This window comes from Pogoniulus pusillus, chromosome 29 (genome assembly GCF_015220805.1).
Source record: "Pogoniulus pusillus isolate bPogPus1 chromosome 29, bPogPus1.pri, whole genome shotgun sequence".
Classification (NCBI taxonomy): domain Eukaryota; kingdom Metazoa; phylum Chordata; class Aves; order Piciformes; family Lybiidae; genus Pogoniulus; species Pogoniulus pusillus.
In genome coordinates, this window is record NC_087292.1 from 16,828,556 (window position 1) to 16,848,119 (window position 19,564).

The 19,564-nt window shown below is 62.7% G+C and overlaps 2 protein-coding genes across 4 annotated transcripts; one reads left to right on the forward strand and one right to left on the reverse strand.

Moving 5' to 3' along the window:
- Window positions 1-12,973: 12,973 nt before the first annotated feature.
- LOC135188308 (signal-regulatory protein beta-2-like) lies at window positions 12,974-16,020 on the reverse strand. Of its 3 annotated transcripts, none has more exons than XM_064167682.1 (5): window positions 15,806-16,020; window positions 14,547-14,852; window positions 14,208-14,373; window positions 13,866-13,908; window positions 12,974-13,190 (listed from the first exon to the last, which is right to left on the reverse strand). In XM_064167682.1, exons 1-5 carry the CDS (start codon window positions 15,873-15,875, stop codon window positions 13,062-13,064), a joined length of 714 nt encoding a protein of 237 aa, XP_064023752.1. In that variant the 5' UTR covers window positions 15,876-16,020; the 3' UTR covers window positions 12,974-13,061. The 3 variants fall into 3 exon arrangements, with proteins under 3 accessions (XP_064023752.1, XP_064023750.1, XP_064023751.1); XM_064167680.1 differs by having other exon boundaries at window positions 14,499-14,852; window positions 15,806-16,019; XM_064167681.1 differs by having other exon boundaries at window positions 13,866-13,905; window positions 14,499-14,852; window positions 15,806-16,018.
- Window positions 16,021-17,381: 1,361 nt separating this feature from the next.
- Window positions 17,382-19,491, forward strand: LOC135188312 (tyrosine-protein phosphatase non-receptor type substrate 1-like). Its single transcript, XM_064167687.1, has 5 exons — window positions 17,382-17,469; window positions 17,744-18,103; window positions 18,327-18,641; window positions 18,755-19,102; window positions 19,197-19,491. Exons 1-5 carry the CDS (start codon window positions 17,397-17,399, stop codon window positions 19,298-19,300), a joined length of 1,200 nt encoding a protein of 399 aa, XP_064023757.1. The 5' UTR covers window positions 17,382-17,396; the 3' UTR covers window positions 19,301-19,491.
- Window positions 19,492-19,564: the final 73 nt, after the last annotated feature.

The following is a 19,564-nucleotide window of genomic DNA, read 5'->3' on the forward strand; positions in this document are numbered from 1 at the left end:
CGAGGTGCCTCAGCGTGGGGAACTCACTGGAGCTTCCTTAAGGCAGGCATCCGGGCAGGCTGGGCTGGGGGAACTCCTCCTGATGGGGAGCAGGAAAGGTGGCTGCTGTCCTGTGCCTGGCCTGGAAGCTGCCCTGCTGACCTGGAGGTGATGGGCAGAGGGCTCCAGGCTTTCGGGGGAAGCTGCTGACAGGGTGGGGAAGGCCAGCTGCAGGCAGCAGCCCGGGAGGATGGATCCGGCAGGGCCGGGGCTTGCCGACTGGTCAGCTGCCAGGCAGCTCCCGCCGAGATGCCAGTTACGCTGCTGGCCAGCTCCTGGGCAGCTGCCAGCAGTGCTCGGAGGGTTGTGGTGACCTTTGTTCAGTGGGATGTGATGACTCTGCAGGCAGGATCCTGCCCTTTGCTCTGGAGGAGGATCTGCTGGGGGCACAGCACAGCCCCCGCGGGGCCATGCTGCAGCCTCCTGGGGATGGGGAGCAGGGCAGGAGGCAGCTCCCAGCCAGCAGCTCACTGCAGGGGCACAGGGTGGCCCCAGCCCTGCACCCTGTGTGCCAGCAGTGGCAAAGCTGGGGGTGAGTGGGATGCAGGCTGTGGGGGGGCTGTTAGAGCTCGTGTGGACAGCAGGAGCAGGGCAGGGATTGTCCTCCTGTGCTCAGTTCCTGTGTCACCATCATCTCACCCTGTGCCCAGGTGGCTCAGAAGGTCACCAGCATCCTGGCTTGGATCAGCAGTGGTGTAGGCAGCAGGAGCAGGGTAGGGATTGTGCCCCTGTGCTGGGCACTGGTGAGGCCACAGCTCCAATCCTGGGTTCAGTTTTGTGCCACTCCAAGAAAGACATTGAGGGGCTGGAAAGGGTCCAGAGAAGGGCAATGAAGCTGGGGAAGGGTCTGGAGAACAGGGCTGGGGAGGGGGAGCTGGGGGTGTGCAGCCTGCAGAAGAGGAGGCTGAGGGAGACCTCACTGCTGTCTGCAGCTCCCTGGGAGGAGGCTGGAGCCAGCTGGGGTAGGTCTCCCCTCCCGATGAACAAGTGACAGGGTGAGAGGAAATGGCCTCAGGTCACCTCAGGGCAGGTTCAGGTTGGCCCTGAGGAACAATTTCTTGCCCTTGAGGGTTGCCCAGGCCTGGCCCAGGCTGCCAGGGCAGTGGTGCAGTGCCCACACCTGGAGGGGTTTCAAAGCTGTGGTGCTGAGGGCCATGGTTTGGCAGTGCCCTGGCAGGGCTGGGTTGAACTCCATGACCCTGAAGGTCTGTTCTGACCAAACCCAGGCAGTGACTCTGTGATGCACTTGGGGGCTGTGGGTGCCTCTGAGCCCACAGACCAGTGCCAGGGAAGACCTTGGTCACCCCTTGGTGCTACAGCAAGCTGAGGAGCCTGGCAGGGGAGGGCTGAGATCGTCTCACTTTTCCTTCTACCTTATTTTTTTCCCTCTTCATCCTCTCTTTGTTGCCGGCAAATGGCTATCAGGAGAGCCTCCCCCCCGCAGCGGTGCCAGATAAGGGCTGAGCTGCCTGATAAAGTCCCTCAGCAGCTGCAAGGCTAACGCGGGGAGGATTCATCCTCGGCAGCTCTCTCAGCCCATCGCTTCCCGCTCCTCACAGCTCGGGCTGGCAGGCAGCAGGACGCTTGCAGCCCTTGGAGGCTGCCAGGCTTGGAGAAGGGATTTGTGCTGCCGGACTTTGGCTGGCCAGGACCTTGCGGCGCTGGAGGTGGGGAGGTGCCTCAGGGGAGGGTTGAGACGAGGGGGGACAGGGACGGGCAGGGGATTCAGGGTGTGGGAGGTGTCCCTGCCTATGGCAGGGGGGTGGAACGAGGGGATCTCTGAGGCCCCTTCCAACCTAATCCATTCTGTGATCCTGTGGTTCTGTGATTCTGTGATTCTGTGGTTCTGTCATCTCCAGACCCCCCTGTGCTGAGCGTTATCAGTGAGGCAGCTGAGATAAGCCATGGTTAGCAGCCAGGGCTTCCCCAGGGCCATCTATGTGCACCCTGTCTAAGGCATTGTGGTGGAGATGGCAACACACAGGGGTGTGTGTGGGGTGGGTGTGTCTGTGTACCCCCCAAAACAGCTGGATCCAGCCCTAAAGAGGGGCTGCTGCTGTCTCAGCCACCCCCCAGCCCTGCCACTGGGCTGTCTCCCGTGGTGGCTGTCCCCAACAGCAGCTCTAGGGCCATGTGCTGAAGCTTGGGGTTGTTGATTTGAGCCCCGTTGAGACCAGACACGTCCCTGCTGCCTGACCAGCAGCACTCCCAGCCCGCTGGGGACTCATCCTGCTGCGGGGAGCTGACAAGAAAATGCTTCTGCCAGGGGTTTGTGGTGCTTGGAGCTTTTGCTTTTGCCTTCGCCCCCCCGCTGAAGCTGAAGGGCAAAACAAAGCAGGAGGATTAATTCCAGCTCTGCGAGATCCAGCAGGCTCCCGGTGAGCCTGCGGCGGTGCTCGGGGACGGGGCTGGTCCCGATCAGAGGCTGAGGATCAGAGCTGGGAAAGGCTGGAGCTGGGCTGTGGAGTGGGTCAGGGAAAGGCTGGAGCTGGGCTGTGGAGAGGGTCAGGGAAAGGCAGGAGCTCAGTCGCAGAGTGAGGTCAGGCCCCGAGGATCCCGGCAACGTCTGATGGGTTTAGGAATGTGGCAGCAAGAGGTCCGTGGCCTGGGGTTAGCCAGGAGCAGCAGCGAGCAGAGAGAGCCCTGCCCCTGGGCATGCAATGGCACCAGCTGGTGCCTGCTGGGGATTGGGCACACAAGTGTGGGGGAAGTGTGTTCTGTGTGTGCAGGGGTGTGTGCATGTCTGCAGGGGTGTGTGCATGTGTGTGTGCAGTGGGGTGTGCATGTGTGTGTGCAGTGGGGTGTGCATGTGTGTGTGCAGGGGGGTGTGTGTATATCTGCATGTGTGTGTCCACATGTGCAGGGGGGTGTGCATGTGTGTGTGTGTGCATGTGTGCATGTGTGTGTGTGTGCATGTGTGCATGTGTGTGTGTGTGCATGTGTGTGTGTGTGTGTGTGTGCATGTGTGCATGTGTGTGTGTGCCTGTGTGTGCATGTGTGTGTGTGTGCATGTGTGCATGTGTGTGTGCCTGTGTGTGCATGTGTGTGTGTGTGCATGTGTGCATGTGTGTGTGTGTGCATGTGTGCATGTGTGTGTGTGTGCATGTGTGCATGTGTGTGTGTGCCTGTGTGTGCATGTGTGTGTGTGTGCATGTGTGCATGTGTGTGTGCCTGTGTGTGCATGTGTGTGTGTGTGCATGTGTGCATGTATGTGTGTGTGCCTGTGTGTGCATGTGTGTGTGCAGGGGTGTGTGCATGTGTGTGTGTGCCTGTGTGTGCATGTGTGTGTGTGTGCAGGGGTGTGTGCAGGGGTGTGTGCATGTGTGCAGGGGAGTGTTTGCATGGGTGTGCACATGTGTGTTGGCATATCTGCATGGGTGTGTGCAGTTGAACGTGTCTGTATGTGCTTGTGGTTGCATGTGTGTATGTGTTTTCCCTTGCTCTCCCATGTTTCCCCGTGTTTTCCCTTGCTCTCCCATGTTTCCCCATGTTTTCCCTTGCTCTCCCACGTTTTCCCATGTTTTCCCTTGCTCTCCCACGTTTTCCCATGTTTTCCCTTGCTCTCCCACGTTTCCCCGTGTTTTCCCTTGCTTTCCCGTGCCTTCCCGTTTTCCCATGGTTTTCCCATGTTTCCCACGGTTTTCCCGTGTTCCCCATGTTTTCCCGTGCTCTCCTGCACACACCTGTGCAGCAGCAGCAGCAGCAGCAGCAGCAGTGGCTTCGGGGCAGGGCTGTGAGCCCAAACGCAGTCACTGCCCCACTGCCAGGGCAGGCTCTGAGCCACAGGCAGCCCCCAGCAGCAGCTGCCAGCCCCGGTGCCAGGAGGGACCCGGGCGAGCACAGGGGATGCCGCAGCCTTCCCCGGGGCGCAGCCCTGGCACGCAGCGCTGGCATTAGTGCCATCCCCCCAATTAGCCGCCGGGAGCCCTGCCTGGCCTGCGGGATCAGCAAAGGGAATCTGCATCCCGAGGCGTTAACGCCGCTAATTAACCATCCCCTGAAGCCCAACCGGGCATGGGTAGCGCTGCGGGCACCACGGGGCTGCTGCCGCCGCCCACCCAGCCGGGCCGTCCCCGGGCTCCTGCAGCCCGGAGCTGTTTGCTAGGCTCGGGATCTGTTATTTTTACCCGTTGCCATGGTTACCGAGACCAGGATCAAATTAAGGCAGAACCTTGCGGAAGAAGTGGATCTGTCAGAAGGGATCAGCCCAGCGGCCGCGCTGGCACTGCAGCCATGCTGCCCACCCCGTGCCTGAGACCAGCTGGGATCTACCCTATGGTTGCATCCAGCTGGGATCCACCCCATGGCCAAGTCAGACTAAGCTCTCCATGGCTGAGCCCAGCTGGGATTCACCCTCTGGTTGCATCCAGCTGGCATCTACCCTATGGCCAAGTCAGACTAAGATCTCCCCATGACTGAGCCCAGCTGGCACCTACCCCATGGCCAAGACCAGTTGAGATCTACTCTATGGCTGAGCTCCCCCTGAGATTCATCCCCACAGCCAAGCTGGGACCATGAAGGTCCTCAACGAGGCCTCTGCAGGGGCCACATCCTGCTCGTGGCTCCATCGCTGTGCCCGGCACTGGGCAGGCTGCCGGGGCACCCACACCGTGCCAGAGCTGCCGGCGCCGGCACAGCCCCTTCGTGCTGGCAGCAGCGCTGGGCACGTCCAGGGTGAACAAAAGGCTGCTGAGAGGCTGCTTTCAGCGGCCCCGCGGCTCCCTCCCGCAGCGCCTGCTTTGCCCCTTCCCCTGCCTCTCTAAATATTTTTTCCTTTCCCTGCACTTCTCCTCGCAGGGACACTGGTGCCAGGCTCGGGGCACTGCCAGCCCTGAGGCTGCTGCCAACTGCAGCCAGGCGTTAAGGTCGTTCTGTGCTGGGAGGAGCAGGCAGTCCTGGGGACGCCCGATGATGTCCTGTGCCACCCTCAAGGAATGGGAGCTTCCCCCCCCCCCCCCCCCCCGAGGGTTTCCCCGCGCTGAGCAGCATCAGAATCACAAAAGCATTTTGGCTCGGGGAGAGCTTGAAGGTGATGGAGTCCAACCCTCACCCCAGCCCTGCCAGGGCACCACCAACCCATGGTCCTCAGCACCACAGCTCCATGGCTCTGAAACCCCTCCGGGGATGGGAACTCCACCACTGCCCTGGCACTGAAACCCCTCTGGGGATGGGAACTCCATCACTGCCCTGGCACTGAAACCCCTCCAGCATGGGAACTCCATCACTGTCCTGGCATTGAAACCCCCTCAGGGATGGGAACTCCATCACTGTCCTGGCACTGAAACCCTCCCAGGGATGGGAACTCCACCACTGCCCTGGGCAGCCTGGGCCAGGCTTTTTTGGGAAGAAATTGTTCCTCATGTCTGATCTAAACCTCCCCTGGCCCAGCTTGAAGTCATCTCCTCTTTCCCTATCACTTGTTCCTCGGGAGAGGGGCATAAAACCCACCAGAGCATCCCCAGGAGCTCACCCTGGGCACAGCACACAGGTGGCTCTCAGGGGCACCAGGGCAGCCCCCCAACATCCCATCAGCAGCTGATCCAACACGAGGAACCCTGAGCACCCCCAACACGCAGGCAGGACACCCCCACGGAGACAGAGCCTGCTCACCTTGGGACTTGTCTGAGGGCTGGCAGGGCCAAGCTCTGCAGCTGGTTCTGCCCTCCCGGTGCCAGCTCTGCAGGGTGACTGTTGCTGAGCAGTGCCCTGTTAAACACCCGGGGCACAGAGAGACTCTTTCTTAAGCACTGCATGTTCCAGCTCGTCCCACGGCCCCGCCGAGCCCTCCTCAGACACTGCCAGAGGCTCGGCCCCCACCACCTCCTGCAGGGGAAGGGCCTCGGGGGCCAAAGGAGCGCTGGGCACAAAGGCTCCCCTGTGGAATGTGCTGGGCAAATGGCCTGGGGGGCAGCCCCCGATCTGCCCCACACCCCCTCGGCTCCAGGGGGGTAATGGAAAATGAGTCCAGGCTGGGGAAGGATGATTCCAGGCTGGGGAAGGATGATTCCAGGCTGGGGAAGGATGATTCCTGGGGGGGAAGGATGACTCCTGGGGGGAAAGGATGATTCCTGGGGAGAAAGGATGATTCCAGGCTGGGGAAGGATGATTCCAGGCTGGGGAAGGATGATTCCTGGGGAGAAAGGATGATTCCAGGCTGGGGAAGGATGATTCCAGGCTGGGGAAGGATGATTCCTGGGGGGGAAGGATGATTCCTGGGGGGAAAGGATGAATCCAGGCTGGGGAAGGATGATTCCAGGCTGGGGAAGGATGATTCCTGGGGAGAAAGGATGATTCCAGGCTGGGGAAGGATGATTCCAGGCTGGGGCAGGATGATTCCTGGGGGGGAAGGATGATTCCTGGGGGGGAAGGATGAATCCAGGCTTGAGATGGATGATTCTTGGGCAGGAGGAAGATTATTCTTGGATGGGGAGAGGATGATTCCTGCATGGGAAAGATGATTCCTGGGTGGGGGAAGGATGATTCCTGGGGAAGGATGATTCTTGGGGGGAAAGCCTGATTCCTTGGTGGGGGAGGATGATTCCTGGGAGGGGTGTGGGCTGTGACACACTGTTCAGAAGGGGCTGGGGTGGTAGGATGAGGGCAATGGTTTGAAGCTGGAGCAAGAGAGATTCAGGTTGGACATCGGAAGGAAGTTGTGCTCAGTGAGGGTGGGGAGACCCTGGAAGAGGTTGCCCTGGGATGTGTTTGAGGCCCCATCCCTGGAGCCATTCAAGCTCAGCTGTGGCCCTGGGCAGACAGCTCTAGTTGGAGGTGTCCCTGCTGCCTGCCGGAGGTTGGACAAGATGCCCCCTGGAGGGTCCCTTCCAACCTGATGCAATCAGCGAAGCTGAACCTGCTGGGCAGAGGTTCCCTGCAGCAAGAGCTGCACCAGCAGCAGCTCCTAACAGACACCAGAGAATCCACAGGGATAAGCTAGAGAGGAGAAGGCTCTGAGGTGACCTTCTTGTGGCCTGCCAGGATCTGAAGGGGGCCTACAGAAAAGCTGGGGAGGGACTTTTTAGGCTGTCAGGGAGTGGCAGGAGTGGGGGGAATGGAGCAAAGCTGGAGGTGGGGAGAGTGAGGCTGGAGGTGAGGAGGAAGTTGTTGAGCAGGAGAGTGGTGAGAGGCTGGAGTGGGTTGCCCAGGGAGGTGGTTGAGGCCCCATGGCTGGAGGTGTTTGAGGCCAGGCTGTGTGAGGCTGTGTGCAGCCTGCTCTAGGGTAGGGTGTCCCTGGGCATGGCAGGGGGTTGGGACTGGCTGCTCCTTGTGCTCCCTTCCAACCCTGCCTGATTCTGTGATTCTAAGCAGCATCCTCCAAGCACCTCCAGCTCTCCTCAGCAGACAGCCTTGAAACACAGCCCAGGGGCATTGCACAGGACCTACTTCATCCTCAAACACCCCAGAGAGGGGGTCCTGGGGGGGCACCCCTGTGCCGCGGGGCTGGCACAGCGGCCGCTGTGCCGGTGAGCTCCCTCCCTCCGCGAGGAGCCCAGCAGGGAGGGTGAGGCTGGCAGCGAGGCTGTGGCTCCAGACCGGTTCCTATGACAACCTCCAATCCCGGCCCTGTTTAGCCCCTTTCATGAAAATCCACAATAACCTGAGCCTGGGAATCAGATTCCAGGAACCGGCGGCCAGAGCCACCAGGAGCAGCCTCCGGCTTGTGGCTGCTTCACTCCTGCCTCGTCCCAAGGACGAGCCTGGGCGGTGGGGAGCTGCCGGGGGGGAGCTGTCTGCTTTGGAATGAGTGGGAGCAGGATTCCAGCCGTGCACCACCGCGGGGCTGCTCCCTCCAGTTCCCTCTCCTGGCAGGAGCACAGCCCGGAGCAGTGAGCAGGCTTAGGTGAGCCCTGCCTGGTGCTTCATGGGGACAGTCATGGAACCATGGAACCAGCCAGGCTGGCAGAGAGCTCCAAGCTCAGCCTGCCCAACCCAGCACCCAGCCCTGCCCAACCAACCAGACCATGGCACTAAGTGCCCCAGCCAGGCTTGGCTTCAACACCTCCAGCCACAGCCACTCCACCACCTCCCTGGGCAGCCCATTCCAATGCCAATCACTCTCTCTGACAGGAACTTCCTAACAACATCCAGCCTAGACCTGCCCTGGCACAGCTTGAGGCTGTATTCCCTTGCTCTGTTGCTGGCATTGCCTGGCCCCTCCTGGCATCACAGGGGCCCTGTGGCTCCATGGGGTCCTCCTGACATCACCTGGACTCCTGTCAGCACCTGGTGTCTCCCATGACATCAGGGATGTCACCATGGCATCACAGGCTCCCTGTGGCATCACCTGTGGCATCAGATGCCCAGGGCCATGTGGCTGCCTGGCTGGTGCCAACGTGCAGAGGTCCCAGCCTGGCTCTCCATGGCCACTGAGGTCTCACAGTGGCAGGGACAGGGATGGGGACAGGGATGAGGTCAGAACAAGACCATGGAGGCACAGCCAGCCCCAAGGCAGGCCCTGGGCTGCAGCTGCTGCCCTGCCAGCCCCTGCAGGGGACAAGCTGGAGCTGTGCTGGCTCGCAGGAGGCTCAATGGCTCCTGGGCACCCAGCCCTGCCAGTTCTGGGGGGGGGCCTCTGCTGCTCCCCCAGAGCTGGAGCATCCTGGGGCAGGGCACAAGGGGTTCATGCCCGTCTCTGCCCTTTTCTCCTTGCCTAGCCCTGGCTCCAGCATGAGCTCAGCTGCCTGGGCAGCACTGCCTGGCACATCCCCAAGGACACCAGGAGATGCCCACAGACCCAAGTGCTAGCAGGGGCCACACTCTCCCTTGGCATCACAGAGACCTGCTGCCCTGCCCTGCCCTGCCCTGGCTGCCAGGGCTGCCCTGCTGCAGCAGCCACACTCATTCCCTGCTTGTAACTCTCCACCCCAATTCCTTTCTGTCATTCCATGTTTTCCATCAGAGGCTCATGATGCCCCTTGGCTCTTGGCACCACCTGTGTCACCTATGCATGTTTCCTTGGCACAGCACAGATGGCATACCACCCTGGCAAGCCCTGACAGCCTTCTCTCTCCCTGGCACCAGCAGGAGCCACTTCCTATCTCCTGGATCTGGGAGCAGATGCCAGAGCAGCCCCTGAGCATCCTCTGCCCCTTCCCCACCCCCTGCTGCCCCCAGGGTGAGGAAGGGTCACGCTTATTTGCCCCCTGGCACAGGCCAGCTTAGCCCTTGTGCTTGGCCTTGCCAGCACATGAGGTCCTGGCAACAGACTCACACCCCATGTGGAGGAACAGCCCAGCTAAAGCCCCCACACCACCCCCACACTGGCAGCTTCTCACTGGTGGGAGCTGGTGCCAAGCCCATTTGTCAGGACACACTGCCACAGCCTCATCCACCCCACTGCACCCTCACCCATGCCACAATGCCCATGCACAGGGTCTGGCACTGGAACACAGCCCAAACCCTGTCTGCAGCTGCTGTGCCCCCCTCCCTGGCTGGGACACTGAGCCTCTCCCCACCACCCAGCACCTCAGCTTGGCCCAGCTGTGGGCAGGAGGAGCCCAGTGGGTCCCAGCATAGCCCCGTGCCCACTGCAGCTCTCAGCTGGCACAAGCAGCCACCTTTCTCCTCACTCCAGCACCAAGGGCTGCCCCCCAAGTGAGATGTTGCTCTGCCAAGTGAGGTGCTACTCTGCCAACCAAGGTGCTACTCTGCCAACCAAGGTGCTGCCCTCCCAAGCAAGGGGTTGCCCTCGCAAGTGAGGTGGTGCCTCCTAAACCCAGCAGTGCCCTCCCAAGACCGGCGCTGCCCTCCCAAGCCCGGCGCTGCCCTCCCAAGCGCGGCGCTGCCCTCCCAAGCCTGGCGCTGCCCTCCCAAGCGCGGCGCTGCCCTCCCAAGCCCAGCGCTGCCCTCCCAAGCCCAGCATTGCCCTCCCAAGCCCAGCATTGCCCTCCCAAGCCCAGCGCTGCCCTCCCAAGCCCAGCATTGCCCTCCCAAGCCCGGCGCTGCCCTCCCAAGCCCGGCGCTGCCCTCCCAAGCCCGGCGCTGCCCTCCCAAGCCCGGTGCTGCCCTCCCAAGCCCAGCATTGCCCTCCCAAGCCCGGCGCTGCCCTCCCAAGCGCGGCGCTGCCCTCCCAAGCGCGGCGCTGCCCTCCCAAGCCCAGCATTGCCCTCCCAAGCCCGGCGCTGCCCTCCCAAGCCCGGCGCTGCCCTCCCAAGCCCGGCGCTGCCCTCCCAAGCCTGGCGCTGCCCTCCCAAGCCCAGCATTGCCCTCCCAAGCCCGGCGCTGCCCTCCCAAGCGCGGCGCTGCCCTCCCAAGCGCGGCGCTGCCCTCCCAAGCCCAGCATTGCCCTCCCAAGCCCGGCGCTGCCCTCCCAAGCCCGGTGCTGCCCTCCCAAGCGCGGCGCTGCCCTCCCAAGCCCAGCATTGCCCTCCCAAGCCCGGCGCTGCCCTCCCAAGCCCGGCGCTGCCCTCCCAAGCCCGGCGCTGCCCTCCCAAGCCCGGCGCTGCCCTCCCAAGCCCGGCGCTGCCCTCCCCAGCGCGGCGCTGCCCTCCCCAGCGCGGCGCTGCCCCCCGAGCAGGCTCCCCGGTGCGTTCCTACCTTGCGGCTGCGGCGGGGCTGCTGTTTGCGCTTTCACTGCCGGCACACCCTGGGCTGGTGGCTTAAGGGATTTTCCTATAATAACTTCCAAATCCCTCCCCTGGGCTGTAAGCCGCAGACCTGGGCCCTTTCCTAGGTGCCAGGCTCTGCACGGAGCTCTGCCTGCTGGCTGCCTCGCCTGGAGCAAGCAGAGTTGGCCTCCTCCTGCCCAGAGCTTCAAAAGCCCCAAATGCTCTTCAATTTCATTTCCCTTTCTCTGCCAGGTCTGTCCCCACTTTTGCTCTCACCCACAGGTTTTACATACTGCTGCTGCCAGCCCTGACTTGAGCTGGCTGCCAGCTTCGATGCCCTCCCCAAGCTTCAGTGTCCTCCCCAAGCTTCAGTGTCCTCCCCAAGCTTTGGTGTCCTTCCTAAGCTTTGATATACTCCCAAGCTTCAGTGTCCTTCCAGGCTTCATTGTCCTCCCAAGCTTCAGTGTCCTCCCTCACCCTCGGTGTCCTCCCCAAGCTTCAATGTCCTCCTCCACCTTCAATGTCCTCCCCAAGCTTCAATGTCCTCCTTCACCTTCAATGTTCTCCCCAACTTTTATTGTCCTCCCAAGCCTCAATGTCCTCCCCAAGCTTCAATGTCTTCTCTCACCTTCACCATCCCCCCCCAACTTTCAATGCCCTCCCCAAGCTTTGATGCCCTCCCTGAGCTTAGAGCTTTGATGCCCTCCCCATGCCCAGCCTGGGCATCTTGTGTCCTGCCCAGCACAGCTACCACCTCAACTGGCAAATGAGTCACTGCCTGGGGTGAGGCTACCAGGAAGGCTTCACCCCAGCACCCCAATGCCACAACCCCTCAGTGGGGCTGGTACAGAGTGGGCCAGGATGGGGCTGGATGTGATCCCTGCCCTGGCAAACTGCCCCCCACTGCCGTGCCCATAAGGTGCTGGGTGTCCCTGAGAGAGAAATGACCCAAAGTCACCCCCAGAGCACATCCCCCAGAGCAGGGGACACCTACTGAGTCACGAACTTGGTTTCAGCAGTGGCTTCTCTTCACACCCCCCCCTGGAACAAGCCTGTCCCCAGGGGCTGTGCTGGCAGCCTGGGCTGCCCGGGCACATGCAGGCTGCTCTCACGCTGCTGCTCTCACTTCTCCTTCTGACTTCGCAGCACAAAGCAGCTCAAGCTTAGGAACCAGCATCTGCTGCAGCTTTCAAGGTCACAGGTGGCACTGGTTGGCAGAAGCAGCACCTTCACCCCCACGAAGGAACCCACACACACCCCCCACCCTGCCTCCACCAATGGGTGCCTGTGTGTGCATCGTGCCAGGGCTAACCGGGCACTGCAGTGGTGCCCAGCCTGGAGCAGGCACTTGGTGGCTTCTTGCCACCACCAAACTGTCCCTGGCCACCAGCCTGCTAGCCTCGGAGGTGAGCACCCTGTAGGTGTGCCTGGGGCAAGGGGAGGGCATGGGGCAGGGGATGGGCATGGGGCAGGTGTGCATGGAGCAAGGGGTGAGCATGGGGCAGATGTTCATGGGCAGATGTGCATGGAGAAGATGTGTGTGGAGCAAGGGATGAGTGTGGGGCAGGTGTGCTTGGGCAGGTGTGCATGGAGCAGCTGTGCATGGGGCAGGTGTGCATGGAGCAGGAGACTTGCAGAGAGCAGGGGATGTGTGTGGTGCAGATGCTGATGGCCTGGCTGGGGCTGGAGCAGGAGCTGTGCCCGCAGAAGGGGCAGGGGGGCAGGCTGCTGCCAGCTGCCCTGATGTGGACACCACAGCACAAGTCCCACTCTCAACATTGGCTCCTCCAGGAGGGCAGGGACTTGGGCCCACAATCTGCAGCACCAGGAGCTGGTCCCCAGAGCTGCCTCATTCGTGGACAGAAGGCACAGACCTGGGGCGAGCTGGGCCCTAGAGCTGCCTGTGGGGCTCAGGATGAGCCTGGCAACAGCATGGGGAGAGCTGGCACAGGGCTGCAGAAGGCACACATCTTCCAGGACCCCGCAGCACTGGCACTGCTGCCAGTGGACACAGCAGGGCTGGGCAGCTGTTTGCTGGGTGTAACGAGGAGGAGCTCGGTGTGAGGCACCACAAATGATGGTCCTGCTGAGCCAGGGAGGTGCCAGGGACAGCCCCTGCTGCTGGAAACGGGCATCTGTAAAGTCCTCCTGGTGGCATCAGCACCAAACATCTTGGCCAAGGCAAAGGTGCTCAGCCTCATAGGCTGCTCCTGTGCTCCAGATGACTGCTGGGTCCTGGGAGAGCTGCTGCCAAGCTCTGCTGTGCTGGGTCCAGCCCTGAGCCTCAACTGGCACCACTGCTGTCACAGCAACGAACCAGGGGAGCTTTGCCAGCTTTGCCAGCCCTGAGCAGAGTGTGCTGAGCTTGAACTGGGCTGGGCCACATCAACAGATCCACCTCTTTATTGCACCCTGCAGAACAGTCTCTGCTTCCTCCCCTGGCTCCTGTGGCCTTGCAGGCTGTGGTGCCACACATCACTTGGCAGCTACCCTGACACTGGCATACTCGGAGCGGGTGGTGCCCAGGCTCCTGCCGTGCCACGGAGCCGTGGGCAGGGGCTGGAGGTCGGCATAGTGGATGGTGCTGTCCTCCTTGCTGCCTGGCTGCAGGGATGCAGGCAAAGGTTAATGCTGACCCCAGAGAAATCTGGCAGAAAGCACCCTAAGGGCAGGCTCAGGCCGGGCCAGGGGGCACAGGGCTGCATGAGTGGCTCCAGGCAGCGATGCTGAGTCTGCTGGGGCTGTGTGTGGGCAGCTGCTGCTCACCCAGTGCCCACCTTGGCCCCAGAGCCTTGTAAAGTCCCTGCAAGCTGGGAAGCTTTCCTTCATGTTGGGACCTGGAGCAGCTCTGTGAGGAGCAAAGGCTGAGAGCCCTGGAGCTGAGAGCCTGCAGAAGAGCAGCCCCAGAGGGGAGCTGAGCAACGCTCAGCAAGAGCTGAAGGAGCTGTGGGGGACAAGAGGCTGGGGCCAGGCTCTTGTCAGTGGTGCCCAGGGCCAGGCCAAGGGGCAGTGGGCAGAGATTGGAACCGAGGAGGTTCCATCTGAACAGGAGGAGAAACTGCTGTGGTGTGAGGGTGCAGAGCCCTGGAGCAGGCTGCCCAGAGAAGCTGTGGAGTCTCCTTCTCTGGAGAGCTTCCAAGGCCAGCTGGGCAGTGTGCTGCTGGGCAAGCTGCTGGGGGTGCCCTGCTTTAGCAGGAGGAGTTGGCCTGGATGATCCCCAGAGGTCACTTCCAACCCTCACCCTGCTGGGGTTCTGTCATAATCAAGGCTCACTCTTACCTGGCTGGGCAGATGTGAGGTCTCTGCATCCAGGACTTCACTGCTGGGGGAAGGATGATCATTAGAGCTCAAAGGGAGACAGGTCCCTTCTCAGCACAATGCTCCTCAATCCCCCTTCCCAAGTTTTAGCTGGGCTCAGAGGCACTTGGCTGAAGCAGAGGCACAATGTGGGGTCTGTGTGCCTGGGCAGGCTCGGGCCCCACGGTGAGGAGCTGCAGGAGCTCCACACTGCTCCCCACACAACGCAGAGAGAAGTGACACAGCACAGCCACTAAAGGTCTTGTCCTGGGGAAAGCCACTGCTGCAGAGGGACGAGACAGGGCAGAGGTGGTGGCTACCAACCTGGTGGTGCTGGGGGTCTCTGCACAGCAGGCTCTGGCCAGGCTCTGGCTGCCTGCCTCCCTTCCGTGCTTCCTGCGGTGCATGCAAAGGGCGACCAAGAGGCCGAGGAGGAGGAGGAGGAAGAGCACTACAGCTGCAGCCACCATGCCAGGAACCATGGTTGTGTCTGTGGAGGTACAAGGCAGAGCAGGCAGAGGGTGGTGGGTGTGGGGCAGGGTGGGACCGCAGCATGGGCAAGGCAGGTGCCAGGCGCAGGGAGCCAGACGCAGTGCCCTGCCGGGCTGCACTCACCGTGCAGGGACACCACTGTGCCCTTCCCGTGCTCGAAGATCTCAATACCTTGGCTCACAGACCTCCTGTACTTCACACAGTAATAGGTGCCAGCGTCCTGGGGCTGGACGTCTCTGAGGTGGATGCTGAAGTCCGTGTTGGATTGATCCACCACCCTCGCCACGCGGGGGCTGGGGCTCCTCTGGTCATAGATGGTCTCGTTCTCACTGCCCCAGCCCTTCAGCCACTTCACGGGGCCAACGGGGCCATCTCCAGACGTGGTGCAGGTCAGGGTGAGCATCTGCCCCAGCGTCACCCACAGCTGCTCCTGGGGCTGCTGCAGCCTGAAGGTCTGACTGTTCTGGGCACCCACACCTGGGCACAGCGACAGGAGGGTTTGGGGCTGAGCGAGGCACAAGGACAGGGCCTGCTCCACTCATCCTCAACGGGCAGAGCAGCTCCTGCTTGCTCCGAGCTTGCAGCAGCTCTGCTGGGAAACACCCCTGGATATGTCAGAGGTAAACCACAGGCACTGGGAGTGGTGGCACTGAGAGCGGTGGCACCGCGAATGGTGGCACCCGGAGCGGTGGCACCGGGAGCAGTGGAAGCCAGTTTCAAACTGAACAAGGAGCAAATCTGTGTGCCCTGTCCTGTCCGGGTGTCGGGAGCGTGGAAAGGTAGAGAGGGAGCCAAGGGGAATTCCCGGCAGGAAGAGCTCCGGGCGCTGTTAAACATTAACGCCCCAGCCCCGCCGGGCTCGCCGGGGGCTCTCGCTGCTCGGGCTGCTGGCTGGTGGCCAGGAGCCAGCTCTGGGACCCCCTGGAGGCCGGCACAGCCCCCAGACCCCTCCTGTCCCCACAGCCCTCTGCCTCCAAACTCCTCCAGATCCCCAAACCCTCCTGCCACTAACATCCTCTGCCCCCAAACTCCTCTGTCCCCCACACTTCTCTTGCCCCCCAGGGGCTCCCAAACCCCTCCTGCCGCACGACTCCTTACGCCCGTAAACTCCTCTGCCCCTAGACGGCTCCTGCCCCCGACCTCCTCCTGCCCGCAACCCCCCGCAGCTTCGGCACCGCCTCGGAGCCCTTTGAGCCGCGCCGCCGGCGCTCGGTGCCGCCAATTCCGCCTTCCTCGCCCTCCGGCAGCCCCAAAAGGCGGTCGGCGGAGGACCTCCTCCCCTTCCCTGCGCCTGTCTCGGCCGCCCCGTCCTAGTTACCGATCCGCTGCTCCTGCCGGGCCTCCTCCTGCCGTCACTTAACCCCCTCGGCGGGGCAGGGAAGCGGCGGAGCTGCGGGGAGCGGAGGGGTTCCCGGCGCCCCGGGACTCACCGGAGAACGGCAGCGGGACGAGGCTGAGCTGCCCGAGCAGGAGCGGAGCCGCAGCCGCTCGCCAAGCCATCGGCGCTGCCCGAATTTTGGGCCGGGGCTCCGGGAGGAGGAAAAGGAGAAGAAGCTGCGCAGGAAATGGGAGGCGAACGGGCGCCGGCGGTTAACGCTTTTGGTGCCGCTCTGCCGACCCACCGGCACCTGCCCCGGGCTTCACCCCCAGGTAAGGGCAGCACCCAAAGGGGAAGAGCCTCCGGGGCCATCCCGACCCCGAGGGGCTGCTCTGAGTCCCTCCACTATGGCAAGGCGGCCGCAGCGCTGGTGCAAGGGCTTGGGTGACGCTCGGCACCACGGAGACCACCCGGAGGTCACCTCTCCATCGTGCTCTTGAGCGTGGGGAGGCTGAAGAGAGACCTTCTGGCTCTCTGCAACTACCTGAAAGGAGGCTGGAGCCATCTGGGAGAGAATAAGAGGAAACAACCTCCTGTTGCCCCAGGGAAGGCTCAGGTGGAATCATAGAAGCAGGCAGGGTTGGAAAGGACCACAAGGAGCAGCCAGTGCCAACCCCCTGCCATGCCCAGGGACACCCTACCCTAGAGCAGGCTGCACACAGCCTCACACAGCCTGGCCTCAAACACCTCCAGCCATGGGGCCTCAACCACCTCCCTGGGCAACTCCTGCCAGGCTCTCACCACTCTCCTGCTCAACAACTTCCTCCTCACCTCCAGCCTCACTCTCCCCACCTCCAGCTTTGCTCCATTCCCCCCAATCCTGTCACTCCCTGACAGCCTCAAAAGTCCCTCCCCAGCTTTTCTGTAGCCCTCTTCAGATCCTGGAAGGCCACAAGAAGGTCACTTCAGAGCCTCCTCTGCTGCAGGCTGCACACCCCCAGCTCCCTCAGCCTCTCCTCACAGGGCTGTGCTCCAGGCTCCTCCCCAGCCTTGCTGCCCTGCTCCAAACACCTTCCAGCACCTCAACAGCTCTCTGCAATGGAGGAGCCCAGAACTGGACACAGCACTCCAGGTGTGGCCTGAGCAGTGCTGAGCACAGGGCAGAAGAACCACCCTTGTCCTGCTGCCCACACTGCTCCTGAGCCAGCCCAGGATGCCACTGGCTCTGCTGCCCACCTGGGCACTGCTGCCTCATCTGCACCTCCTCTCTCCCAGCACCCCCAGCTCCCTCTCTGCCACTCTGTCCCCAGCCTGTAGTGCTGCTTGGGGTTGTGGCCAGAGTGTAGAAGCCTGCACTTGACCTTGTTCAGTCTCATCATGTTAAATCTCACGTAGGGGAATGTGCCAGACTTGGGCCCCTCTTGCTGGCTGCCTGTTGGATGTGCCCATGGCACAGACCCACAGGGAGAGCTGGACTGGCATTGCTGGTGGGAACCAGCCTGGTGACACGGGATGGGGTGGAGGTTCCTACCACTGGTATGTGTGCAAGGGGTTCTGAGGAGGAACTTGGGTGGTGGCTGAGCACCACCTTCCTTCCCCTTTTCCAGCACACAGCCCAGTGCTCCACTGAGCCCAGCTGAGCAGAGCTGAGCTGAGCCAAACTGAGAGAAGCCAAGCTGAGCTTCGAGGAGTGGGATGTGGCCATGACCGTGGCTCTGGAGACACCGGCACTGTCTCTTGCCTGCCTGATGCTTCTTCTGCTCCAGAGAGTGCCAGGTGAGTGGGCACAGCCCCAGTGTCCTTCCCATGCATGCTCCCTGTGCTGCTGGTGGGGTAATCCCTCCTGCTGCCTGCTGGTTTTATTCCAGTGGCCCAAGTCCTCCCCCATCTTGCAGTCCCCACCAGTGCTGGCTACCCTGAGGGGTGAAGGATTGGGACATAGCTCCAGGCTCTTCTCTGTGTGTGGAGACAAGAGTCTGGTGTAGCACCGTGCTGTGCCCAGGCTCCAGAGCTCCTCATCAGCCCCAAACCTTCCTGTTGCTGTGCCCAGGTGTGGGTGCCCAGAACAGTCAACCCTTCAGGCTGCAGCAGCCCCAGAAGCAGCTGAAGGCAACAGCAGGGCAGACGATCACCCTGAACTGCACCACGTCTGGAAGTGGCCCCGTTGGCCCTGTGAAGTGGGTGAAGGGCTGGGGCAGTGAGAGCAAGACCATCTACGACCACAGGAGCCCCAGCTCCCGTGGGATGAGGGTGGTGGATCAATCCAACACGGACTTCAGCATCCACCTCAGAGACGTCCAGCCCCAGGACGCTGGCACCTATTACTGTGTGAAGTACAAGAGGTCTGTGAGCCAAGGTGATACTCTTCAGGTCTACCAGCGTGGAAAGGGCACAGTGGTGTCTGTACACGGTGAGTGAGGCTGCCAGAACAGCTCCTGGTGGGAACCAGCTCCCAGCGGGAACAGTTCAGCCTGGTGTGGGCTCTGCGCTGGGTGAGCGAGGATGGGGAGGGGACTTGAGCGAGGGTGCCCTGGGCGCAGAGGTCTCCCCGTGGGCTACCCACTCCCTGCAGCCCCAGGGCTGGGCAGCAGTCGGCAGAGCCCGGTCAGATCTCTCCGTGCTTCTCCCGACAGCCAAACCCAGCGCCCCGGTGGTGTCCGGGCCCGAGCAGAGGGCAGGCACAGGGGAATCGGCGACCTTCACCTGTGAGACTGGAGGCTTCTTCCCCGACAGCATCAGCGTGAGGTGGCTCAAGAACCAGGCTCCCGTCTCGGCTCAGCAGCCGCACATCAGCCCCGGGCAGGGCAACTCCTCCTACAGCCTGTCCAGCAGGGTGACGCTGCTGCTGCAGCCGGAGGACGTCCGCTCGCAGCTGGCCTGCGAGGTGCAGCACCCCACGCTGCCGGCCCCGCTGAGGGGCACCTACCAGCTGCGGGAAGCCCTGCGAGGTGAGGGCTGGGGGCACCCCGCAGAGCTGCGGGGCTGGGGGGGGCGGCGACGGGGAGAGGGCAGCCCGCGGGCAGCGGGGCCGGGGCACAGCAGGAGCCGCTTCTCTTCGCAGTCTCGCCCAGCGTCCGCCTGCTCCCCGAGCCCAGCTCCGTCGAGCTCAACCGGACGCTGAACTTGAGCTGCCACGTGGAGGGCTTCTACCCGCGGGAGGTGGCTGTCAGCTGGCTGGAGAACGGCAGGGAGCTGAAGGCGGAGAACAGCTCCCGGGCGGTGCAGACCCCGCGGGGCTTGTTCAAGCTGAGCAGCCTGCTGGAGGTGCAGGCGACGGAGGAGAAGAACGGCTCGGTGCTGGCCTGCCGGGTGCTGCACGACGGCCAGGAGCCGGTCAGCAGGACGCTCACCCTCTGGGTCGCTGTCCCAGCCAAGGAGGGGATGAGCGACTGGGACACAGCAGATAACGGTGCGTGAGCGCTGCCGGGTCCCCGTGGCGGCAGGGGGCTGCGGGATGCATGTCCTCAATCCGCAGCCACTCATGTCCCCTGTCCCCACCGCAGGTGTGACCCTCCTGGCCAGCCCCGGCCTGTGGCTTGGCGTCCTGCTGGAAAAGGGGCTCTTGGGAGGCCTCCTCCTCTTCCTCTTCAGGCGTATGAGGACATGAGGAGGACAAGCTTTGGCGCTGCCGCCGTATCCCGTTCTCTGACACCCTTCGGTTCTTGCGCCGGGAGCGGGTCCCGCCTTCGGTCGCCGCCAGCTTTGAAGCACGGAGCCAGCAATAAAGCGATAGGGACGCACAGACGGCTCCGGGCTGCTCCGCGCCGCGGGTCCCCTCCGCCCGGCCCTGCCCCGCGGCTCGATGCCGCCAATCCGCGGAGTTCAGTTCTGCCTACCGGCGCTCGGTTCCGCGCAGCCGGTACGGGGTTAC